At 38.2% G+C, this 27,527-nt stretch overlaps 1 protein-coding gene across 9 annotated transcripts in view; it reads right to left on the bottom strand.

The window, feature by feature from the left end:
* DOCK10 (dedicator of cytokinesis 10) overlaps nucleotides 1-27,527 on the bottom strand; it is a 218,944-nt gene that overhangs the window by 157,315 nt on the left and 34,102 nt on the right. For 5 of the 9 annotated variants that reach the window (XM_080670693.1, XM_080670690.1, XM_080670698.1 and 2 more), the window contains exon 1: nucleotides 15,819-16,176. The exons of 3 other annotated variants lie outside the window; for them this stretch is intronic. In XM_080670693.1, coding sequence (XP_080526819.1) covers nucleotides 15,819-15,980 — 162 coding nt within the window. In that variant the 5' untranslated portion in view covers nucleotides 15,981-16,176. Of the gene's footprint in view, nucleotides 1-15,818; nucleotides 16,177-27,527 lie in introns of those variants that run through there. One more of the 9 variants, XM_080670689.1, reaches the window with a different exon arrangement.

Raw genomic sequence — 27,527 nt, forward strand, 5'->3', positions numbered from 1 at the left:
ACAAATTTCTTTCTAAGCCCTAAAAAACAAACAAATCAACCAAAGCTCATTTTTCCTTCTCAACACAATTCCACGTGACTTTATCATCATGTTAATAAATCATCATCCACCAGGGATGATAAAATCAAGGACCAGGTACTCATTTTTTACTTCCCTTATCCCTCATCTGCATACCTAGCTCATCACTAAACTCTAATGATTATATAATGTCTCTTAATCCTCCTTCCATTGCATCAATTTCCTTGTCTAAAGCCAGGTTTGACTGCCATTCCCCAGCTCAGAAGCCTTAATTGGCATTGCCCTTGTCAATATTGGTGTTTCCAGATGTGTGCTCCAGAGCTTCACAGCATGTGAGCCAGTGTTCTAGATCAGAGACATTTCATGCTAAATAAACTTGAGAAGCAATGGACTGAACAAAGGCCTCCCTTCTCACTGAAGAGCTCCTCAGGGCTTTACATCGCCAATGGGCAACGTGATGCCCTCAAGGAGTGTGTACTAGGCAGGATTTCCCAAACCAATTTTTGCACAGCAGCATTTTCATATAGAGCATTTATTGTTCTGTGTCACACAGGCTGGGAAATGGTTATCTGCAACCAGCATATGTGTTGAGACAGAATTTAAAATAATTTAGAAAAAGAAGACCACAGTGGCATCTTCTCTGGGTCCACAGGAATTGCAGGAGCTTATGTGAGGAGGCAGGACAGGCTGAATCAGGGTAGGTGCCAGGTTGCTTAGGTGTTAAAACAGAGAGGACAGCATGCTGGATGGCTAAAAGGTGCTGGCGGCCTCAAGGTAAGACCTCTGCCCCTCCCCCAATTTTGGCCCCATTCCTTCTTCAGCCATGTCACTAGATGACATTGCTCTTGTCATCTCCCCCAGGAGTGACTGTTCAAAGCAGTATAACCAAAATACTTGTGCACTTCACTTAGGCAAATACATAACTTAAATAAATACTTAAAACATTTCCTTAAACTGAACAAAACTTAATATCTATTTAAGTATGTGGTTCAGGGTTGATGGGGCCTTTGTGAAATCCCAGCCTAAGAGGATGAGGCAGGAACATATTTTCATGGTTGTGTAGTAAGCACTGAAGTCAGCATGGAAAATAATCCACCACCCAATTAAGGTAAAAATATGGATATCTGAATCCTCCCTCCAACCCACCTTCTGCCTCTAGCCTTCAATAGCTAGTGATAGCTCTGGTATGGTTTGTAAACAGATTTTTAAAAGGATTTGCTGCTTTTCATGCATTAGTATACACATCTTCTATTGGTATTATATTGCTGGAAATTTAATTGTCAGATATTTATAACCACACTCCCCTTTTATTGTCTTTAGGTCAAGAAATGATAGTCTGACTTGTTATTAATCAATTATACCTGTGTAAATCTTTCTGAATCAGGATCTGGAGCGCACATTTCTCGAAGTCAAAATATCATTTTCAGCCTTACACTTATTGACATTAATATCAAAATCATTTTCTACTCATATTGGCCAAACATATCCTACATATTCTAGGCAGCATTCTCACTGGCTTCTTGAAGTCAGAATGCTGAATTAAAGTGAAACTCTAATAAAAATTGTAAGAATGACAAGCAGGCAGCCTATGACTCAACTTGGTCCCACAATTGTGTTTTTCTGCCAATAGTGTTTTAAAATATTTGAATTAGTTGCTAGCATTTAAAAATTGGAAGATTTCACATAAAAGCCCTGCTTACTAGTTTCTTTTGGAAAATTCAAGATATGACTACATTGATCCTACCTGCTGACATGGGAACAACTGCCCAAGCAGAGCAGTAGCCATACCTTTGGGTGGTCCATGCCTTCTCTTGTTTGCTATGCTCCCCACCACTCTCATACATCTCCATGTCTAGCCTTCTTGGTCTGTAGGCATTTGAATTTGAGACCTTTGACTTATTGTCCCATTTAAGGCCATGTCTTTAGTAAGATAATTATAACTGGGAATCTGCTCTAAGCCTTACTTGCTCCTTTTACGTTAGACAACAAACCTAAAAATGTCTACTGTCCATATATTTGCAGTAAATCCAGGTCTATATCAGATCAATCATTTACTCCTGATGATTCCTCAAATGTGGATAATATATCAATGTCTTGATTGTAGTAATAAAACTGCTTCTTTTCTAACACTTCTACCAGAATGCCCCCTCTTTTAACGCATGGGGCAAGATAATATTCTTTGCATTTGCATAGAAAGCATCACAGTACACTACATTTCTTTTTCAATTTTTCAAAATAAAACTATTTGGATGCCAAGTCAGCTCTTTTGAGAAATCAATGTGCAAATCAGTGGCATGGTTCAACACCTCTTCATGTAAATGATGGGAACTTGATGCTAAGCAAAACTTCTAAGAAGTGATATTTGTTTTAAAGAGGAAATAAATATTTTGTCAAGTAGTAATTTTATATTAAAAATGAAAAAATAAGAACTTTAATATGAAAGGTGGTCATGATGTTACTAAGTTGTTTATCTATAAATTTAAAATGATTCTTACCACATATTTTTAGAATACGAGGATAAGGCACTGAGCACTTGGTCATTTTATTCATTCAATAAAATAAGAATGACAGATTAGAAATAATCTCAAAGACACCTGATATTTCTAAAACCCCATGATGTTATGAGAGGATAGCTATGAACGATTAAAGAATAATTGTTACAAACATTAGATTTCTTCTCTACATTTACCCTTGGAAAACTAAGGGAATACTATTCTTCCTTCTCATATAGATTCCCTGTATTGGTAATCACATAAATCACGATGAAAGACCACAAGAGTCTTTTGAATAATTTAATAGTTTCATGGTACTATTTCCAGATGTGCTATGGTTGCATTTTTTTCTTACGCTTTGAAAGATGGTCAATAGAGGATTCTTCCATACCTTACAGTCCCTAGCACTATACCCTTGTATTGACATTTCTCCTGCTAATGTCAAAGGAGATGATTTAGCAATGGATTTATCCCAGACATCTTCCTTCCAAAGCACCAATACCAATTTCTTGGCTATCCACAATTTCCACAGCCATGGTTTCCTGCTGGACAGCTGATGTCAGGCAGTTGCTCATTCCTCATGACTCCAGACAAGTACTTTTCTGGCCTCTCTGTTCTCAACACTAAACCACACAACTTTAAATTGTCCTAGCCATATAACCCAAATATGATGCCAAGACTTTCTCTGCTGACATCTCTTGTAGCAAATAACAAAAGCTTATAGCTTAGCCTCATTGTTCCAATAGACAGGTGGACTGTACATCAAATTCTGCCCTCTACAAAAAAACAAAAGCATGAAAAAATGTAGAGAATCATAAAAAAATGAAGAAGGTCAATAGGAACCGAGCATTGCCCCAAGCTTTTCTTAAACTGTGAGAGACAAGTAACTGAAAATTTTGTTTTAGTGTAACTATAGAATGGGAATTTTTATTTCAAAAACAACAGAAATGATGATATGAGGAGTTGAGAAGTGGGAAAGTCAAAGTCAAAGTTATAATGAATAATTGAAATCCTCCAGGTCAAGATTCAGACACAAGGCTGTCTGCCATTTACTTGTCTGCCCTCATCTCCCACTGTGATTCTGTGTATAGTCCACAATCCAGCTCTCCTTGGACAGATTATTGTCTCCTTTATTCCTCTGTTGAAATCTCATGGAACTTTCTTCACACTGCTCTTGTAGAAATTACTTTATTTCTCTTTAGATTGTATTCCTTTAGTACAGGCCAATTGCTCTATTGCTGTGACATCTTCTTAGACATAAAATTAGTTGCTTAGTTACCTTTCTATCTATTCGAAAGCTTAGCTTCAGAATTTTAATACAGCAGGTGCTCCATAATTACTAAGATTTACCTGCCTTCCCTAAAACGTCTATACAGTGTATTCAACTATGAAGTCTAAAGCACTATTTCTTAAGAATTTGTTTGAAAATACTTAAAGAAGAAACTTGAATTTTACTCATGCATGCAGGAGGGGCCAGTGGCATCATATGAAACTTTATTTTTCCTTCTCACAGGATTACTTTCAGAGAAATAAATTTCAATCCTATCATATTTCCTGTATATAAAATGTTTTTTTCCAAAGAGCCATGTTTAAGTACCAAGTGAAATGCTACCTTGGAAATTGAAATATATTATTAATCACATTACTGTGGCTTCCAGTGAATGTAATTACTTACTATCTATAGCGGAGTTCAGCTAATTGATCAGCATTACCGTGTAAAAACACAAGTGGGGACAACAGACTGTCTGCCGCCTTCAGCTATTTGGCTAACATAAAGTGCTCAGCATATATCATCCACTCTCCACTCAATCTTTCCCTCCAAATTCTTTTGAAAGACATTTCTGAAGGGCCTGCATATTCCTGACACCTAAAACATATGTGCACACTAGGAAAGTGTGGAAGGAGGCTGCCCCAGTGATGGCTGTCTGCTTACATTCACCATGGAAAGATAAGCCTATCTGATAACAAGCATGCTCCTTCGCATTAGCGTGATATGACACATGGTGCTCTGAATATACAAAATGAATGTCGCATGGCCTGTTAATTTATATAAAACTGAATTTCTGCTTTTCTGCAACTGTAAATTCCAGAGTGCAATTCCCAGGGCAACAAAAGGGAAATGTTTGCTTTACTCTTATTTTCTAGAAATCTTAAGTGTTTATTTCCTCCATCTGGAAGTCAATGAAGTACTGCCTCTGAGATGTGAATCATAAAACCAATTACACAGTCTTTAAATCTGAGTAGTTATCACACAGCATTCCGGAGACAAAGCGGACTAAATCTTCTTCTAAAGATGCAGAAAAATGCAGTGTGACAAAGCGTACTAAGGGTTATATAACCAGTTTCCTTGGAACTAGACCTTAACACTTGCTGGGTTTATGGCAAATTATATTTTACCAAGGCTGTGAATAAACATGAATAAACGCTGCTCTGCCAGCTAGCTCATGGTGATAAAGTTAAATATCGCATCCTAATTACGGGTATTCAGGTAAAAAATAGATGTTCACATTAATTATATCTGTGATGCAAGAAGCAGAAATTATACATATCTTTGCAAACCCCTTAGGTGTAAAATATTGTTGGTGCTAAAACAAGTAAGAGCTCATGAAATGACTCTACCCATTAGGCACAGATCATTAGGATCAAACAGATAAAATTCCATCTATCTTCCAGTCTTGTCCAGTATTAAAAAGTTTGCTTTCATTATAATCTACATAATATGTAAAAATTGCAGTGTTTGCCCAGTGGCTTGGCATTGGGTAGGACATAAGCAAAATATTGTTTTATAATCAGGTATCTGAATGTGCCATTATATTTGGTGACTATAACAGAAAGTAGGTTATTTCAGTGACTATAATGGGTCTTATGAAATAACAATAGGAAACCAACCCAAAAATTGGTTCTGTGTTTACCGTCTATCTTGGGTTATAATACTGTTTAACTTTGTGGTTAAAAATATCTCTTGATGAGCCCTGGCTAGGTGGAACATCATCCTGTACACCAAAAGGTTGCAGGTTCAATTCCTAGGCAGGGCATATACCTAGGTTTTAGGTTTGATCCCCAATCAGGAAGCATATGGGAGGCAACCAATCAATGTTTCTCACATAGATCTCTCTCTCTCTCTCTCTCTCTCTCTCTCTCTCTCTCTCTCTCTCTCTTTCTCTCTCTTTCTAAAATCAATAAATGTATTCTCAGGTGAAGATTTAAAAAATTCCTTTTGATGAGCTAAATACTAAGTCATATAAACACATCTTGTAAAAAATAAAACTACATATAAGTAGGTGGAAATAATTAATTGCAGGGGCATGAGAGAAGTGTTAGAATGTGTGGAAGAGGTCTGAGTAAATTTCCTCAACTGTTTTCATTTTTTATCTTATACAAATATGCAAGATTTACCCTTTCACAGCATACACTTACTTTACAATTTAAAACATATTAAAAAGAAAAACTGAGAAGCTTTATTCTTTCTTGGGTTTACCCTTCTATAACACATTTTCTAATACTTATTCATTAAACTTGGGAGAAAACATCTAGATAAAAATCACTAGTTAAATTTTGAATGAATTCATCTAATACCTTTGAAGGTGGAGTCAGATAACCACAGGCAAGTAAAACAATGTTAAATTATGACCATGATTACGCATGAAATTCAAGCATGCATGAAACAAAAATGGCAAGGAGAGAGCTAACAGAAAATGATATATTAAGCATTTTTACTGATTGTAATAATTCCCAATGTAGTATTTAAAGAATTTTTACTAATTTAAATAATTCCCATGTGGCATTTACAGAAGAGGACCAGAAAATAACCTCTAGGAAGTAAGAATAGTTTATGCTTTGGATTTGTTAAACCACAAGAAATATGAATCTAAGCCCAAGATAATCATCTAAAGCAGGGCGGGTCCTGGAGTTAAGTCTTTCTCTGATGGATTTGCTATAGAAAGTGTGGGGCCTGGCCCTGCCAGGTAGCTCAGTTGGTTAGAGCATCATCCTGATATGCCAAAGTTTCAGATTCGATCCCCAATCAGGGCACATACAACCAATGAATGCATAAATAGGTGGAACAACAAAGCGATCTCTCTCTCTCCCTCTCTCTCTCTCTCTCTCTCTCTCTCTCTCTTTCTCTCTCATAAGTGAAAATATGAGGCCTGGGTCTCAACTCCATCCAAGACCCCTACTTCTCACAACCTACCCAGCCACTATTCTCTATTTTCTGCTTCCAGTGTGAACTTCAGCACATCACTTCTTTTAATCCACTTGGTACTGAGTATTTGGTATTCTTCAAAAAATGATGCTACATTGACATTGCGGCTAGAAGGTAAGAGATGAAAGGAGATACCATCTGCTGAGATATATAAATTCTCTCAAATTTTTGTCCTCACTGGTTTTATTCTCCCAAAGGTTAGGAGCTTCAGTCCTAAATGGCTAAATAAGGTGGTAGATTGCTATTTCCATCCACACACGGCTCCTTTAAAAACTCTGGCTACCAGGCTAATAAATATAATATCACAGTAGAGTCCACATCCAACTACATAGCTACAGGGCATGCACACTTGCAAGTATTAACTGGTTATATGGATATAATGAGGCTGAATGTTTAAAGGCAACACAAGGTTACAAAGCTTGTTTACTCTTTCAATTGTAAATTTTGTGAAACCTAAATACTGAACAGTATTTGTGATGAATATTTAATTTTCAAATTGAAAATGTTTTATAAGTATACACTGGATTTTGGTGAGTTAGTGTGAAAAAAACACAATGTGCAATATCTCATTAATAATTTTATATTGTTTATATGCCAAAATAATAAGAGCTTGAGTATACTGAGTTAAATAAAATGTATTATTAATTTCACTTTTTTTTTTTACTTTTTAAAATGTGGCTCCTAGAAAATTAAAAATTATATGACTTACATTGTATTTCAAATATAAAGAGCTACTTTATATGCTTTAATATCTTCCTCAATAACATGGGAATAAAAATAATTTCCTCCAGTGGTTGTTGTGGCAACAAGAAAAGATAACTGCAAAGTTCTTAGCAAAGTACCTGACAAATAGCTGGAAGTGCTCTCTAAATAGCTATTATTTTGTGAACACAATTTCCATCTATAGTTTCTCTGACATATAAAGCAGAATTTGGAGACGTTCTGTTCTCATAAAGTGCATGAGAGCAAAGGAGGCAATTGATAACAGAAGGACCAAGAGCAGGAATTCTGAAAATTTACCAAATGAATCCATGTATTCGTTTTACCTTACAGATTCCTACTTTGTAAGCTTTATGACCCATCAGATATGGCTTTCATTCATTCATTCACTCATTCGTTCATCAAACCTTTTACTGAGTATCTACTTCAAGAAGAATCTAGATTCTGTAATTTACAATTTATGGATTTCTTAACTGCTATAAATATGTAATAAAAATATACTCACATCAGAAAAAATTGAAGTAAATTTAAAATGACAAGATACAGACTATTTTTCATCTCTAAGGTGATAACTTCAATTATCCCTACAGGACTTAAAATGTATTCTTTCATTCTTTCCTCCCTCTCACTTAATTTTCTACTTTTCTTTATTATTGTGTATTTTATTTATTTTAATAATATGTTTATTGATTTCACAGAGGAAATGAGAGGGTGAGTGAGAGATAGAAACATCAGTGATGAGTGAGAATCACTGATTGGCTGCTTCCTGCACGCCCCACATTGGTGGTCAAGCCTGGAACCCTGGCATGTGCCCTGATGGGGAATTGAACTGTAACCTCCTGGTTCATAGGTCAGTGCTCAACCACTGAGAAACACCAGCCAGGCTATTATTGTGGTTTTAAAAATCTAAACCTCTCTTTTAAGATGTTGTATATTTTTTCTTTTGTTTATTATCATTTCTAAAATTGGCATAATTTGGAGAACTGGAAAGATTCAATATCCATTTATAAATGATGAAAAAAAAGAGAAGAAACTAAAAGTTAAATTTAAAAGTTAAATTTAAAAGTTAAATTTCAGAAGAGTAGCAATTGGTGGATAACACAGAAGAGAGTCTCAAACATAAGTGTACTTTGAATCATCTATTTGTGTGAAGAATCTATTCAATAAGTATTACAGTGCTCCAATAGATAAACTAACCTTGAATTTCCATTTTCTCATATTCTATGAAGTACAAATTAAGTTTTCTTTTAGCAATTTATTTATTTTTTTCAAAAATAACTCTTTAAAGTATATTATATTTGTAAACTTTTCTTAGTTTCAACAAAACAATGAAAGAAATCACAATAGCTAAAATTTAGTGAGTTCTTACTAAGTTCCAAAAATTATTTTAGGTCCTTTACTTGTATCCCCTCATTGAATTCTTATGATAATCCAATGAGACACTATGGTAAACATAACAGCAGCTACATTAAAATCCCAGAACCTGTGAGTATGTTATTTACAAGGCAAGGGGGAAGTATTGCTGCAAAAGTAAGGATGGTAGTCAGCTGACCTTGAGATAGGGAGACTATTCTGAATTGTCCAGGTAGTCTCCTGTAATCGCAAGGTCCTTTGTAAGTGAAAGAGGGAGGTAGGGTCAGTGGTAAGAGTCAGAGACATGTTTGAAGATACTATGTGCCTGGCTTTGAGAGGGAATAGGGCCTAGAACCAAGGAATGTGGACAGCTTCCAGAAGCTCGAAGAATCAAATAAACAAAAATAACCAAAAAACTACAAAAATATCCCCAAACAAATTCTCCCTTGTAGCCTCCAGAAAAGAATATAAACTAACTTGACAATTTTAGTTCAATGAGACTCATTTCAGATTTCTGACCTCTAGAACTATATTAAATATGTGTTGTTTTAAGATACTAAGTATGTGATAATTTGTTATAGCAGGAATAGGAAAACAACAGAGATAGGTACCCTCATTATCCCATTTTACCTACAGGAAAGCCAAGAGAATTTAAATAATTGATCCAGTGATCACACTGCAAGCATGCATACACTTTTGCATAGGAATCAGAGCCATGCACTCATGGCAACAGAATAAAAGTTAGGACTGTGTTGGGTCTCAACTTCCTCAGGAGCTTCCAGGGTGTGATTTGAAATTGACCCCATACATGGAAGGCAGAGACCAAAGAAAAAGACAGACCACTCCAGATTGGTTGGTGACAGGTTTAATTTTATATATCTATATCTATCTATATATTTCTATATTTCAGAGAGGAAAGAAGAAGGAGAGAGAGAGATAGAAGCATCAATGATGACAGAAAATCATTGGTCACACAGGGAATCAAACCATGACCTCCTGTTTCATAGATTGATGCTCAACCACTGAGCACACTGGCCAGGTGGTTGGTGGCAGGTTTAATAAGCAAGGGAACTGACTTAGGAGACTTGTCTTGGGTGGCAACAAGTAATTTTGTGCACCCACTGGCCAAAAGTTAAAAGTTTATATAGAGACCTTAACTGGGTTTAGTCAAGTTTCCAGTCCAGATAGTCTCCATCACCATATTACTATCTCCAGTAGGTGTCCCTGGGCAGCTTCTAGTACGAGAAAGGGAAGCAGCAGGAACATTCCAAACACTGGGGAGGAATGGGGAGCCTCCAGTTGCCTGAGTCCAGGTCTTGGGTCAATCTTGCATCCATGTCTTCTTGATGACCATTCCCAATAGGTTGGCACATGGCATGTTTTCTCTTTTTCCTTCTCCAGGTCTCAGTTACATTGGCACTTCCTTAGAAGAAGCTTTCCTTGACTACACTGATGAGATTGTGTGCTTAAAGGACACAGTCTTAAGTAAGAAAGAAACTCTCATTTGAAGCACTTGTCATGACTACAGTTTTATTTATTTTTATTTTTAAAAATATATATATTTTATTGATTTTTCACAGAGAGGAAGGGAGAGGAAGAGAGAGTTAGAAACATCGATGAGAGAGAAACATTGATCAGCTGCCTCCTGCACAACCCCCGCTGGGGACGTGCCCACAACCAAGGTATATGCCCTTGACCGGACTCGAACCTGGGACCCTTGTGTCCAGAGGCTAACGCTCTATCCACTGAGCCAAACCAGTTAGGGCATGACTACAATTTTACATTTGTTGGAGCCTTTCCCACCAAACTGTAAACTCCATGAGAGTAGGGGGCAGTGGCTGTCTGGCTATTGCCATCAGATCTATCAAATTCGATGTGCAGCTGTCCCTTGGTGGTCTACTGAATTTCTGATGTTTAGACCATCTTAGTATGACAAACTCACTTGATGTATATTGCATTTGTTGGATGTAATCTTAAAAAATAAAATATAGCCGAAACCGGTTTGGCTCAGTGGATAGAGCGTCGGCCTGGGGACTGAAGGGTCCCGGGTTCGATTCCGGTCAAGGGCATGTACCTTGGTTGCGGGCACATCCCCAGTGGGAGGTGTGCAGGAGGCAGCTGATCGATGTTTCTCTCTCATCGATGTTTCTAGCTCTCTTTCCCTCTCCCTTCCTCTCTGTAAAATATCAATAAAATATATTAAAAATAAAATAAAATAAAATATATTTCAGCAGAATAAAGTAGATTATGGGAAATAAATTTCAAAAATCCTAAACTTTACCCCTGAATAAATCAGCTCCATGGCAATAAAATCTGAGAGAATGAAACAACTATCCAGAGAAATTTGCTGAAGCTTGATGAAAATACTGTGTACATATTTAGTTTGCTAAAAGATTCATTTTATCCTCAATTGTGTTACTCGGTTTTCACAAGATTTCATTATATTGATTGAAGCCTGGTCCTTGAGGTTAGCCTTATAATCTACTCTTCTAGAAAACACAGGAACAAACAAAACAAGCACAACCAAGTTTTTTGCATTTTTTTATTTTTGAAAGTTAAGGGATTATTGTTACCACCATCAATTTGTTGAGCCTATTTTCCTAGCCATATAAGTATATATTATTACTTGATAATACAATCTTTTTAATCTTCATACTATGGCTTCACACTCAAACATATCTACTAGGAGTACAGTGTTCTATATATTTACATATATATTTATATCTATGTATGTTTATATATAGTTGAATTTGCCCATCATTTTTAGTGTTTCTGCATATTCTCCATACACACCCGATTTTTCGTTTTTTCTTTATCATTGTGGTGATTTAAAATTTTAAATATTTCTTTTTAGATTTTGTATATTTTTCTTTATTCATTATCATTTCTAAATTTGTATCATTTGGAGAACTGGGAAGATGCAAAGTTATGTATAAATGAGATGATACTGGATATAATTTGAATTTACTAAACCTTTATGTCAAAGATTTGCGATACTAATTACTAAGCCTTCAATCACATCCAATTAATACTTGTACCCAAGGAGAAGCTCCAATTCATTTGTCCATTTTCTGTGGCTTTGAGATTCAGTTCAAAATTAGTTCACGAGGAAAAATGACTGCCAAAGATTCTCTGTGCTATTAAGCCCCACCTCACACCCATCTACAGCAAACCATTTAAAGTTACACTCCATTCACACAAGCTTCCTTCCCAGGGGGAATCTTATTAGTATATTCAAGATTCAACCTCACTACTAGTAAAATGAAATAAGAGCATTAACTCAGAATTAGAATGCTTAGAAGTTGTTTTTTCCTTATGCAACTATTTAAAAAGATGAATTGGGCAGAACATGTTAAAATCATTATGGTAAAAAAGTGTTATTAAAATAGGATATTTATTATAGAGCAAGAAGAGAGATCATTTTATTTCCTTTGAAGTAATTCTCACAGTTTATCCCTCTCTGGTCTTCATTTTATTCACAGGACACATATATAAACAATACATTTTCCAAAAATATGAAATAGCTCAAATTATTATTAACTGCAAACGGATTTATATACTGTATTATAGAAAATTATAAAAGTGAGGTCATTTATTCATTCATCAATCATTTAATTGATATTATGTTCTGTCAGGTATTATATATTGTTCCTCAGAACTTAGACTTGTATATCTAATTTCCTATTTGATATTTCCATATATAGATTCAACAAGAATCTCAAACATAACATTTTAACTTAGATTTTCTTGCCAAATAATTTTCTACAGTCTTTCCCATCTGAATGGCAGTTCAGTCTTCAGATCAAAAACTGAACAAATAAAACAAAAAACAAACAAAAAACTCTGAACATTAATCTCTGATTCCTCTCTTTCACTCATATGTTCAATTTGGAAGTAAATCCTACTGACCCTACTTGATATATATACATATCCCACCACTTCCCACAACCTCAATGGTGATCATCAGGTCTTTTGCTGGGATCACTGAAACAGTTTCCTGGTTGATGGTCTCCCTGCTTCAACGCTTGATCCTCTGCAGCCATATATCCTGTTTCTACCCTGCTCAGGGCCTGTAAATTAACGAACTTATAATTAATCTAGTACTTACTATCCACCAGGTACTGGTCTAAGCTTTTTGCAAGTTTGAATTTACTGAATTTTCAAAATAACCTTTCACAGTAGGCACAATTATTCTGTATTTTTAGCAACGAAAAAACAAAGGCACAGGGAGGTCAAGTCATTTGTCAAGATCACACACCTAGTAAGTGGCAAAGATGGGACTCAAACCCTGACATTCTGGCTCCACATTCCATGCTCTTAACTTTTGTGCCTACTCCCTCCAATGGCCTCTCTTCTCACTCTTGGAAAAAAACCTAAATCTTCCTGATGGCCTGCCATGCCTGCCATGATCTTCCCCCATTACCTCAATGACCTCATGACCTCACCTCCTGCTACCTTTTCCGTGGCTATTGGTCACAGTGGCCTCCTCACTGTTCCACGCTCACCCCAGGCTTCTTACCATACTGGGACTTTCACCTTGGCTGTTTCTTCAGCCTGAGACACGTCCCCACCAAACATGGCATGGCTCTCTCCTTCACTTCCTTCCGGTCTTTTCTCAAATGTCACTTTTTCAATTAGGATGTTCCTAATCCCCCTTATTGAAGATCTTACTAATATACCTAGACACTATTCTAAGCACTTAACGTACATTTTACTTCACTAAACCCTCACAATAGCTGTGGGCTGATGGAACCATTACCTCCATCTCACAAATGAGAAAAAAAGAGCCACAGATGTTAAATATGTTAAATACCATGTAGAAGGCCACACAGATTCCAGCCGAGTTTGTGACTCTAGGGTCTGTGATCTTACACACACACACACACACACACACACTTTGCTGACTAATGAGTGATGAGAAAAAAATCCATTTGTTCAGAAGCTTGGAGCCAGAGTGAGAAGAAAACAAGCATTTTAGGTTAAAGGAGGATAAGAGGTGGAGAGTCTGGATTATCTATTTCCGGAGCCATGTTTCTCAGAGTGTCACCCATGGTGCCCCTCCATCAGAATCACCTGGGGGTGCCTGCTAAGAGTGCAGATTTCTGGGCTCCCCTCCAGACCTTTGATATGGGGGCCAAGTGCTCAAAGATTTGTATAAATAAAAACTTCTAAGTGATTTTAAAACATATTCAAGTTCTCAAAATACTAACTTGGAAATTAGGAAATGTTTCACCAACTTAAGTTTATGCATTAAGCATCACAACCCTAACAAAGCATTTCCATAAGAATGAGATTTGCAAAATATACTATCTTCATAAAACTTTGCAACTTAGGGCAGTGATCTTTGGTGGGTTTGTTCAATGGTGGATTCCAAGTACCTAGAAGAGTGATTGGTTCATAGCAAGTCGGTGATACAGAGTTGTTGAATGTGTGAATTTTGGAATGGCCCAGAGGAAACCTTCAAGATGCACACTCACTTTGTTTGAGCACCTATGACTCTGAGTGGTCCAAAATTCCCATCAGTCTTCTCATAAACAATAGTTTTATCATTATCTCCTTATAGGTGTGAACAGTTGAAATTATACTGGCTCTTGGAACCCTTGATTTTAAGTGTGGCTTGAGGCTCTGGCATTTAGCTCTGTGTGATATAAATCTTTCTGACCACCCCCCCATTTTCTTCATCAGTAAATTCATCATCACCTCATTTGATATCCATAAAGGTGGTAAAAATAGGAAAAGCTTTGAGAAAACAAGGGATTGTTACTAAGTGAATTAATTATTTTTTATTTCTTAGTTACTCGGAGATTTAACTTTTTTTCAAATTTCTAGCTGCAAAATTTTATGGTTTAATTAGTACAATTAGGAAAAATTGGCTTTTAAAGATTGAGATGGCATGATTAATACTCATAGGTATAGAATATGTTAATGTTACTGACAAGAGTCCAACTGAAAAACAAAGGTCTCAACTCTTTTCAGATTTAATTTGTGAAAACTTATAAGAGTAATGAGCAAGAAATTATTCCTAATTAGTGTTTCCTCTTAGAGATAATCAGAGCCAAATAGTTCAAGAACAGTATTGCTTTTCAAAAATCAAATATTGTTTTGTTAAAGAAGTTAGCATAAAATGTTATAGCTTAGCATTCTGTCACTCAGAGGCTCAGGCCAAGCCAAATGACTTTCATTTAAAAACTTTTAGTGTAACAGGTATTTTTCATTCATTATTCACTTGATATCTGAACACAGAAATCTAAGAGAAAAAAGTCGATTGTACTGAAACCACCCAGACTTCAATGCCTCCTCAATTTTGGAAACTTTGGCATACTACCTCTACCTCAAATGGAATTTCAGTGACTAAGCAGATCTCTTCCTGAACCTGAAATGAGGAAAGGCTTTATCCTCCACTTTATTCTTGCTGATCAAACAGATATACAAAGGAGCAGCAACACTGTCTATTATAATGAAAGCACAGACGAAAATGTCATTAGGCAAGTGGTGAGAAACAGCTTTCTAATTAAAGCACCATGCATTCCACAAAATTCTCAAAAACTTTATTCTGATTTTATGCCTAAGTTAAGCATTTTGGAGAGAACTGGAACCTCCAAATACCTTGAAGTTAGAGCTAACTACCAACATCTATCCAACTTGATGGGTTACATGTGATATAAAAAATCTGCTTGGGGCTACCCTTTCAAAATAGAATTATAAAATAAAATCCACTTCAACCAACTCCAAAACTTTCTGTTTTTTTTCTGCATAGATGTTAACAATAGCATACAAAGTGTTAGGCTGTAAAGAATTTGTAATAGAATGATAAACTGCACATTTTCATAACAGATCTAAGTGAAAGAAAATCAGTTCTCTGAATGATATAAACAGTTTTGAACAGTTTTCCTCAAACATTAAAGCGCATTAGTAACCTCTAGGTCATACATTTCTTTCTATAAAGCTAAACACCCCCAAATCCTCAATTGCAACCTTGTTCTATCATAACAGTTCAATCAAGTGCGGCTGCTTTGCCACAGATACCATACCATTATGATGAGGGTTCTGGGTCTGCTCATTTCATCGTCACTTTCCAGAGGCAGAATTTCATGGGACGGTTCCTCCTGGCGTCGGCTACAAATGTGTGGACAGCTCCTCTGGACCACAGCACGAAAAGCTTGTAGCAGAACAATGCTGGCAGTGCAGCCCATCGCTGCATCCTGCAGCCTACGAAATAACTTCTATGTTGATGCTATGTTTGCAAAACAGTGGCTCCTTGTCCCTGAAAACAGCCCACATTGCAGCTGCAGCCAGCGCAGGCTCCAATCACTTCCTTGAGCTCTGGTCATCTGATCAGCACCAAATAGCTTGGATGCGGAGATGGGAAAGATTGAATTCACTGAGAGTGAACACACTCAGGAATATTAGAGCATTTTGACCAGAGAGCATGTCTCAGTTCATTTGGAGAGCATGTTTCCTGTTCATTACAATGATTCTCTTTGATTCTAGTTTCAAAGATCTGAGTAAATATATGTTTCCCACTGAGACAATGAAATAAATCACTTTTTCAAACTAAACAACTGAAAATCTGACTTCACAGTGACATTTTCTCCAAGGCAAATGAGTGTCATGTAAAGAGTGAAATGATTTTTGTTAAATGTGAATACTTCATGAGGGGAAAATTCTGCTACACACCTCACTAAGGGATTGAGGTTTTACTTTTCATAGCTCAGAAGTTCCAGAAATAAAACTGGCTTATCCCAAATGTGGAGTCCACTGAATCAAAAACAATTTATCAAAAGTATGCACGCATTAACCAAACCCATGTGAGTGACACCACTGTTCCTCTGCGACTTCCTTTCAATAGTGTGGTTGTTCTGTTCCCACACACGCTGTTCTGCAGCCTAATACATTTTTATATTTACATAGGCGGCTTGCAGGGCTGAAAATGCCTATGACTGAGGTCACTCAACTGATAGAGGTCACTCCAGCTGACCCCTTAGAAAAGCAGCTGTAAAGCATTTTCACATCCTATCAATAAGAATTCAAGTCTTTGGGAAGGACTTTGGTAGTTACGAGTCTAGTATTCCCTGGACTCCTGAGAGACTAGTCACTTAGGAGGCAACCAGAGAGATGCTTAGAAGTCACGTGACCTGCTTGGATTGACTTCAAGATCTAATGGTCTACTGTAACAGAATAGGGCGGCAGGGGATGCTTGCACTAAAAATATCTCATGGAAAAAGGATTCTGCTTACAAATGAGCAAAGTATGAAATCCCCAATAGGATTTTCAAGTCAGGATCTTTCTGTCAAGCCAATCCTCCCAGGGTAAATCTGAGAGCCAAAATAAAAATGTTTTCTTGGTTTCGTGGCTTCTCAGTGGGGAGGGTGCTGCAGGACGTTTGGAGGTTTGTTTTGCTCTAAGTCTCGGTCACTCTGGCCCCAGTAAACTGGGTTTCACAGAAGCATCTAGCATAATCCTCAATTAGGCATTAATTGCTCAGCAATCTGTCACAATACAGCACCGTTTTAATTAGTATGTCTGCCAAAGAAGTAAAACATTTTTTCTTTTTCTTTTAAGAAGTACTGGCTGCCAATAGTTTCTCATCTCCCTCTGTTTTGGGCAAACATATTTTAGTGCTGCTGGAAAAAGGGAAAAATGCTAATGGTGCTGGCACATCTTCTTACTCCCTACGGACCTTTGTCAGAGTGCCCGGGTGCTAATCCAAACCATTTTTACTCTAAACAACTAGAGCATTTACTGAAGAGAGGTTACAATTTCGCCTGTCTGGCCTGTGTGTATTGAATATCTATATAAATGGTGTCCACCAGAGACAAAGCACAGATTATAAGTGTGCCTTTTCAAACATGATTGCTCCTCTGGACTCGCTGTATGTCAGTGCCCACCCTCACCCACTCACTCCCATGCCCATGACAGCTTAGCCCTCTCCATTCCTTCCTTTGGGTTCTTGTCCTTTGCTCATGACTAACTCCAAGGCAGCAAGGCACTGACTGGAGGTGCTTAAACAGTCCAACAGCTCCAGTTGGCAAGAGGACCGAGTGGGAAGACAGATCCCTCAGTCGTGCACCATGGCTTGGCACAGAGGATGCACTTCACATCCCAAACTCCTTTCCAGCCGCCTCTCTCTAAATCTGGCTAACCTCTGGGTGGCTTTTGGAGTCAGATGTTTTGGCAGATGCCAAAGTCTTTGGGGAAACAAATGAGATGCTTTCTAGCTATTAAAGTCCTGTTTCCATCGATCCCCTCTTTGCCTCTGAGGAATTCATCCCTATTATTGATGGACTGATGGGGGACTCTCAATAGTCTTTCTCTTTCTCTTTCAACTTCTATCATCAAGGAAAGGGAACCTCCAAGAATTAGTTTCTTGGGAATTCAATACACACAGTTGCCCAGTGGACAAGAGACCAAAAGGATAAAAACCAGCAAAGTTGTAAGAAAGGGAATGGTTCTGAGCTGTCAGTTTCCCATAATAAATTAAGCGATGGTGGGTGGGGTATGATGGGGGAGGAGATAGAAATCAACCCAGACACAAGGCCATGTTTCTGCTCATATTTAGCATATAGGTAGATACACAGAAAATATTTTTAAAAAGAGGAATCAATTCTTTATAGATGCTTGATATTTTCACCTGCAGTATTAATAACATGAATCATTGATCTGGCCTTTAAGCATCAAATGTGCATGTCCTTACCAATCAATAACTTTTGGAGACTCTCCTTTGTCTTCATTGGCCTCCTTCCCATAACTGGGTCTTATTTCACAATTCACTAAGATATTTAGTAAATATAAAATGCTAGAAGATTTTTAACTTATTGTTACAGATGAGGAAATATTGTCAGTATCATTTGGAAGACTAAATTTCTCAAGGAAGTGGTGGGAACTAGTTCATTCTGGGTTATTAAATGATACATATATATGTATACATTTGTGTATACATGCATATACACACACACACACTTATATATATAAAATGATGTTATTTCATGTATATGTTCATCCACTAATCACTTAAGAAATCCAAAATTTATGTACAGTGAAAACCTTTATTGCTCCAAATCATATATGGATGGCCATGTTGTGTAGACATGAAGTAGCCTAGTGTATATAGAAATGGAAGAGTGAAGAGAGATATTAGTGATAAGGAACACCTGGGAGAAAGTTAAATATAAGAAAAGTAAAGACCTTTGAAGAGAAAATGGGGGGGGGGGAGGAGAGAAAGATGCAACAGATGTAAAATCATAAAAATAGCCTTCATTCCAGTCTCAAGGGACTGCTCACCAAATGCTCATCTCTTTTCAATAAGTCCTGGCAAATAAATTTAGCTTTTAGAGCTGTTTTCAAAACATGTTGAACTAAGAATTATTTGATTTTACTTGTTGCTATTTCTGCCATTGGAATAATACATCCAAAGATCTTTCTACAATGGTCAAGGGAAATACATATTTGATTTAAATAAATAATTCCTATTGTAAGCATTGGGCTTTCCCAGCTTTGTTAAATTATGTAAGAGCTATATGTCTAAATGTATCTTGAGATGTAGACCGTGTTGATTTGGACTATGTTTGGACAGAATGGACTATGTTTGGACAGGATGAGTCCATGTTTTCTCTCACTCAAAAGACCTGTACACATACCCTGAGGCCTCGTTTCCTCAAGCATCTTGCCAGACCTACATGGAGGGAGTGAGGTCTTCGGCCATCTTCACATGGCAAGTACACTGGAAGCTAAACATGAGCTCAGATGAAACGATTTTAATTGAGAAATGAAGTGTAACATGATCAGCCTTTCTTGCTTCTTGCATGTCCCTGGTACTGTCTAGCTTCATCTCATCGTTCAACACACAAGAGTTGCTGGTTACTATTGCACGATGCTAATAAGATGGTGATGAGAACTTATTTGTGAAGAGAAGAGTATGGTTGAGATAGAGAAAGGTTCTCAACCCCCGCCCGCCAAGTTAAATTAACCCCACCTTTCTCCCTGCTTCCAAAACACCAAGTTTCAGGAGCCTGTGGGTACTGGCTCCTCACTGCACCTGCATGTCCCAGAAGGACATGGTTCCCACCACACTAGCAGTCCAGATGCCCTGACTTCTAGTTCAAGAGGGTAGATGGAGTTCACTTGTTTCCTCCCCTCCTTCCCAAAGTCCAAGCAAAATGACAGCAATACAGTGTAAGAGCTAAGATATTGCTTACAAGAGAGGTGGGGGGGAGGTCTTTCAGCCAATGAGACTTTTTGGAAAGTATTTTTTAAAAATGAAAAGTGAATGTGATCACACTGATCCATAACCCCAAATAAAGGATTAACAACAATGGACACAGCAGAGGATGGCTCAGAAAGAGTGGCTGCAGTTCTCAACAGAGCCCTGAAGGGCTCCAAGCTTGGGGAAGGCAGGCACTGGAGGTGAGAGAGTAATTCATCTGCCCTGCCCACTATCCCCAGGACACACAAAACAGCACTAGAGCACCTGACAACCACTCTCTAAAGATGGGCAAATGCTTCCAGGATACCTGGCATAGGTGCTGGCACCTCAGAGAAATGCCCTCATTAGTTTAGCACTGGCAGGTGGAGGCAGGGTATGTCTCTAGCCTGGCTGCCTAGCTCACCCTCTCTGAAATAAAGACTGCATTGGGGCACCTGTCAATCTACTAAATCATCAGTCAGTTGTCAGTCTGGTAGAGTAAAGGCTAGGGGCTCAAGTCTAAGTAGATCCTTGTCCTCAATGGCAGCCTGAGGAAGAGGCAGGCAGCAGAGGATAGCAGAAAGGCTCACAGTGAGCTCTGGACTGAGACAGACTCATGCTGTTCTCACAGCTCTGCCACTTAGAAGCTGTGTGATTGTGAGCAAGTTGCTTAACCTCTCTGAGCCTTGGTAGTATCTGCTGTAAGATGGAGATAATCCTTGACACTTGTCAAGATACTGGTAGGAGGAGAATGACTTAAAGATAAATATAGAATCTGGCCCATAATAATCATTAAGGGAGAAAATGTGATGCTGCCTCTGCTAATGGTAATAATGGAGGATTGGTCTCCTCCCTCTCAGCCTCCAGGCTCAGTTTCAACATGACACCGCCTAGGGGAAGCCTCCCCTAAGAGGCGTCGCCTCACAGCCCTGAATCTCAGTCCTTATCACTACTTCTTGTGGTTTCCTTTCTAAAACACAAGCTGAAATTAACTTCTGATGAATTTCATTTTTAAATGATGTCTTCCCCTCTCTAGGGAGCTTAGATTGTCTTTACTGGGTTTGCTATATGTCCAGTGCCCACAATGTAGTAGGTGCTCAAAGAACGATAATAATGATAATGACACCAATTGATAAAGCAAGCTCTTCCCTAGCACTTACTATGTGCCAAGCATAGTTCTAATTAATATGCACTTGTATTAATTCATTTCACCCCACTCTTTGAGATAGTTCTCTGATCTTCCCCATTTTACAGTTGAGAAAACTGAGGCACAGAGAAGTTAAGTGACTTGCTCAAAGACTCAGCCAGCTAAGTGGCAGAGCTAGGATTTGAATTTAGCCAGTCTGACTTCAGAGTCTGAGCTTATAACCAATTCTGAATGTCAAGTCTGTGCCAAGTAAGCCTTATATATTCCAAAGTAGATTTATACCAGACAATTTTGGCACATTGCAGGGTGTAGCGAAGCAACTCCGGAAAATCCTCTTTGAGAGCTGATATGCCTCTCATAGGAAAATCAGTTTCAGAAGTTAGCTAGCACTCTTAGTTGACTGTTTCAGGTGATAATTTAAATTGCATTTTGATCGGGATTTCAAATATTTTAAATTGTAATGAATTTGATGATGAGAACTTTAAAAAAAATGTTTTGTGTTTACTGTGTGAAGTGTTCACCTATCCACATTGGCTGTAAAGCATAGAGGTGGAATATAGAAATGTATTTGGCTCCCCCTGTAACTCTGATGCAACATCTGTTCACACATGACACGAGATGTTGGTTAACAGTGAAATGTCCCCAGAAAAGAGGCTACTTTGGGTTCAACAAGAATGAGGCCATCATCCTGGGACACCCTTTCAGCTGGACATGGATGCTGCACAGGGAACCAGCCATCTGCCTCTCCAGCAAGATGGTGGACAAAACTACCCCCACAGTCTTTGCTGCACCTTCCTTCTCCACCAGTATATTCTGTATAGTCGTGTGATGGGGAGAACCTGGACACCAAGGCAGAAGGTAGAAACCTCCATCCAGTTATTTAAGCTGGAGGATCTTCATGTGGGACCTCAATGATTGTGGGACAAAACATTCAATCAATAGGTAATAAAAATCAACTCCTTCTCCTCCTCTTCCTTTTCTACTTTCTCCCCCAACCCCAGCCCCATCATCATCATCATTGTCATCATCAAGGTCTAAATCCTGTTGATCTTGTTTGTAAATTTTCTAGAGGCCCAGCAATTGTTCCCAAGTGAAAATGACCTCAGAGAAAGAGACACACCCCAATAGATTAAAGACAACTCATGATTTAGCCCCGAGTTAAGTAAAAACCAGGTCATGGATTTGGCCATTTTCCAGGGCAGGGATTAGTGAGAATCTTTTTCTTCTCTAATTTGAGATGGGTAAATCCCCTCAGGTATAAACCCAATTAAATGGCTAGGAGGGAGTTAATCAGTGCTCTCTTGGATAAACCCAGTGCAATAATTCTCCCTGAGGCCCAGCTGTCCTTCATCAGCTTGCATCTCTGCCTCTCCTGGTGCAACTTCCAGTCAAGAACTTAGGACTTCAGTCTATTTTGATCATAACCAATGGCCTCTTCCCCCCCCCCCCCCGCCCCCACATCTGTGATTTGTCGAATTCTCTTCTTTTAGTATCTCTCTTCATTTTCACTTAATTACAGTGGCCTCCTGGTTACAGGCTTCCTTCCCACTGGCTGACATTTATTGAGTTGTACAATTAATCACTTTGGAAACCAACACAGTGTTCTTTCATTTTTAAAAATTCAGGCATTGTTGTCAAGCCCTTTTTTTCCTTCATTTTCCTACTTCCAGCATTGGTGCCGTTCCAAAGCAGATCACTCTTTTGTTGGTACATTTAGATGCATCAGAAAATTCTCCTTCATTTCTCCTAAGGCAGCTTCCTCAGCAGCAGCTCCCTGCAGAGTGCATGGATAACTAAAATGTTCCATTTATACCATACCTTCTATGTTCGATTGCACTCTTCTCAGGTCAGAATAAATCTTTCTTATTCTTAATTGCAGCAGTTAGGCAAAGCCTCAGGAAGCAAGTTGCCAAGGTTAAATCCCTGTTGAGACACTTACTACCTTTGTGGCTTTAAGCAAAATTTTAAACCATAGTTTCCTTGTCTGTTAAATCAATGAGTACTCATGAGGATCTATTTTCCATGTAGGTGCTTGGCACAGTACCACGCACATGGTAGGTCATCCATACATTTTTGTTAGTGTTACTAGAAAAAAGTAGATCACAGGACTTTCAGACATTGTTTGCTTTTTCCACCCTCTACAAGTGTTTTTGTTATTGTTTGTTTTGTTTGCTATCCCCTGACTCTTTGTTTAGGAACACACAATGTGCCCTGGGTGATGGAGGAATGGGGATGCTGGGCATACCTCCTCTGTGCTTTGAGATCAACCCCCATGGTAATGTAAGATAAGGTCCATATAAGAGCTTCCCAGTCTATTTCCATGAGTAAACAAATTCAAAATAATATCTCATTTACATGGAGATCACTCATTTTTCAACCTCAGTTATTCTTATGACAGCCAAGTCCTGGGAAGCAACAGAAACAATTGCTTCTGAGCCAGAAGGGGACAGCACCTGATTCATTAATCTATGAAACACACTTTCAGCATTTACAGCCACCTTAGGCAGGAGTCTAAAGAACTTGCTGAACTAACCTTGAAATGGCCTTTGACCAGAAGAAATATATTCTTACCTGCTCTGGTCCAGTTGACATAGGGAGCAGGTGATTAGAATAATGTCCCTGCTGAACATAGGAGTTGTCTAACTTCTTCAAAATATTGTGGTGGGCCCAGCCATTAAGCCAGCTCACCAAGACTTAGCTACTAGCTAGGGTTTGGGGCTGTTTTCTATTTAAGAGCAGAAATACAAGCAGGAGGAAGATTCAGATTTCATAACAGAGAAGAACTGAATTTTCATTATAGAAAGTAGCCCCTTTCCTCCCCTTCATCCATTTTGACCCCACCCAACAAGGACACAGGAGCCCAGCCTGGCACTGAGGGAGAGATTACAAATGCCCAGCCTAAGGTCTTCTTCCCACCGGTCAGCCTAGACTACATATTTCTTATTGGAGCAGGAACCAGAAAGCAGCCCAGCTCAAGTGGCCCAGTTCCCAGATGGCAAAACTGAGTCAAATGAAGACTGTTCCCAGGGCTACTGGATTATGTGGGGCATAGATCCCAGCCACCATGCTGGTGTTGCTTCTACTTTGAAAAGCCCTTAAACTTGGCTGTATTCAAAATTTCCCAGTTTGACTGTACTAGTATGTACCTTTAGGCCTTTAGAAATACATGTGTGATCATGATATAATATGATTCTATTACACTCCTCAAAGAGAATGCAAACTATCCTAATGCAATCTTAATAAAGGCCCAATCCCCAGCCAACAGAAGGATGAAGAGAAGGAATTTCCTATGATCACACTTCAGTTTTTAAAGCACAATCACTACACATCCATGAATAAAGATTCTGACAATTCAGATCACTTTTAATTCATCTGCTATAGAGCATTTATTCTTATAAAAGAATAGCCTATCAATTTGTACTTAGACTACTTTTGTAGGAGCTAATGCTAATATAAGCTTGAGAACCAAGTTTGACTAAAGGCAGCGTATATGTTGGTTAAGGGAGACCCTGCCAAAATTCAGCCTTAGAAAGTGAGGTATATCTCTTAACTAGCTTGATAATCTTCAGCAAGTCACTCAACTTTTCTCTGCTTTCACACCACCATAGAGAACTGTTGTGAGAATTAAATTAGATAAGATATGTAAGAGTACACATGTGATTGCCAACAACTATTGTGGAGCACTGCTCCAAGGTGAGATCACACCTGGTATTGATGGTTTCAGATTTCTTCTGTTTCCATTGAAAGGCTGACCAACATCCTCTGACAAGCTCTTGGCAAGATGGTGTGAGATTATGGGGCAATGTTGGCATGCTACTGTAGTCAGGAAGTGAACATTAGGGCTTTGGTAATGGAAGCATGGTCCACTGTGTGAATCTCAGTAAACTCATTGCTTTCAGGATATGGAAAGTGACCACTGTTGCATTTTAACTATTTTGTGTGTTTTTTGTTTTGTTTTAGAGAAAAAGATATTGTATTAGCTTGAAGGTGCATTGCTCACATTCTTGGCCACAGACTTGCCTTAGGATGAAAAAGACACTATTGATTTTCAAAATTTAATTTCTACAAAATCCAAGTCTATTTGCATTAGGTGAACTTATACCTGGCATGGTGGTTCTCAAGCATGTTAGACAGTTATATAATCGATACCATTTGCTTCACTAGAATCAATGATGGGATAGTTTGAATCAACTGGTAAACTGTCCAAAATAAAGTGGTAGGCCATTAATTTGCCTAACCATTTCTCCTTCAATAAAATTCTTACTCAGTTTTTTTTGTACCAAACTGCTCATGTCTTCCATCGCTAAAAATAAATTTAAGAGTCCTATCCACTCAAGTGAGCACCCAACTCTCTCCTCTCCATTACAGCCAAGTGTGGTCAGAGCTCACTCTGTATCTGATGTTTCCCATCAGGCCCAGTGGAGTAGGTATGGTGACTGCCAGGGGTGGGGCTGGGTGTGAAAGAGGATAATTTACCTGGTGTAACACAAAATACCAGAACTAAATCAGCAGCATTGAATCCTAACTTCCATCTAGGCATGACGGGGACTAGGAAATGGATTCAGGCACAGTGGTTCACATGTTGGCACATGGGGTGGGACACTGTGTCCAAGTCCTGGCTCAGCCATTAATGGCTATGTGACAATGTATGAGGGACTTAATTTCTCTCAGTGTCATTTGTAAACTGAAGAAAGTAAGTGTAGTAACAGGATGACCATATAACTGACCCTCCGCTGCTATAAATAATTATGCTAAGACAACAGGCATAAATCAGGACTATGCACAGAAAAATCCCTGCATGCTCACCTTGGTAATAATTTCTAACTTGTTTGGTTGCTGTGAAAAATCAAATAAGATCATCCATGTGAAATTATTTAACCAGGTGTCTGGGATAATAGTGCCAATAATTTAGCAATGTGAGCAGTGTGTTTGTGTATTTGACGATTCTTCCCAACTGAAAGTGTCTGAGCATGTTTAATTTAAGGTAGGTTAGACTGAGCTATGATGTTCAGTGGGACAGGTGTATTAAATGCATTTTCCACGCACAATATTTTCAACTTATGATGGGCTTATGGGAACATAACCCCATTGTAAGTGGAGGAGCCTCTGTCTTCTGGTTATTACAATCACTAATGGATTTGTGCTTTCCATGTGGAAGACCAAAGGTGAGTGCTTTAACAGGGGAAGAAACAACCTGCTTCTTCCACCTCTCTCTTCTTTTTGCTCTGTTTGTGGTGAAAGCACATACATGAAATCACTCTTTTAATAGATATTGACATGAACAACACAGTATTGTTATCTATAGGCACAATGCTGTGCAGCGGCCTCTAGAACTTGTTCATTTTGCATCACTGAAACTTTATACCCACTGACTAGTTACTCCCCATTTCCCCTCCCCCAGCCCACTTTTTTAAAATATAAATTTTATTTTTAGAGCAACCCAGCTCACTTTTAAACTGTATTGTTTTGAGCACTTCCTATGCAGAGCGCATGGAGAGTAATGGTGCCAAGCTTGTTAGAAGCCCGTAATAATTTTAACACATCCATAGTGTCTTGAGAGTATCTTTGCCAAAAGTAGGACAGAAGGAAGGGGTTGAAAATGGTGAGGAGCCATGGTGTCTGTTCCCTTCCTTCAGAGAAAGGCTGACCCAAACAGTGTTCTAGCCATTACTCGAAAGCTAGAAATTGTGTTAATTTGGCATTGAAGGAGTTAATCTGCTAAAATGGTTCATTGCAGCTTTGTGTCCATGGGCAGCCAAGGATTATTATGGGCAGGGATATCTTATCAGTATTTTAAAGTTATTAGCTTCAAAGTTGTTAGTTCTTCTAGTAATAGTACAAGTCTTGGTCATCTTTCAGGGTATATGTATCTACCAACAAGTATATAGGAACCGATAATAGGTGCTGGGACTTAGGTAAGCCCAGTGAGGCTTACCAGAGGTACGTGACAATATACAACAGGGTTTCTACAATAGAGGTTTTTTGTGTTTTTTTTTTCAATTATAGTTTACATTTAGTATTGTTCTGCATTAGTTTCAGATGTAACAGTGATTAGACAATAATGTACATTAAACTGAAAACTTTGCACAGCAAGAGAAACCATCAACAAAACAAAAAGAATCTACTGAATAGAAGATATTTGTCAATGATACATACAATAATGGGTTAATGCCTAAAATTTTAAAGAACTCCAACAATTCAACACCAGAATAACAAACAACCCAATTAAAAATTGGGCAGAAGACATGAACAGACACTTCTCCAAAGAAGACATATAGATAGCCAATAGACATATGAAAAGATGCTCAACATTACTAATCATTAGAGAAATGCAAATCAAAACCATAATGAGATACCACCTCACACCTGTCAGAAAGGCAATTATCTAGAATAGCATTTTATTCAAAGAAC

Source organism: Plecotus auritus, assembly GCF_963455305.1.
Source record: "Plecotus auritus genome assembly, chromosome: 5".
In the NCBI taxonomy this organism is placed as follows: Eukaryota; Metazoa; Chordata; class Mammalia; order Chiroptera; family Vespertilionidae; genus Plecotus; species Plecotus auritus.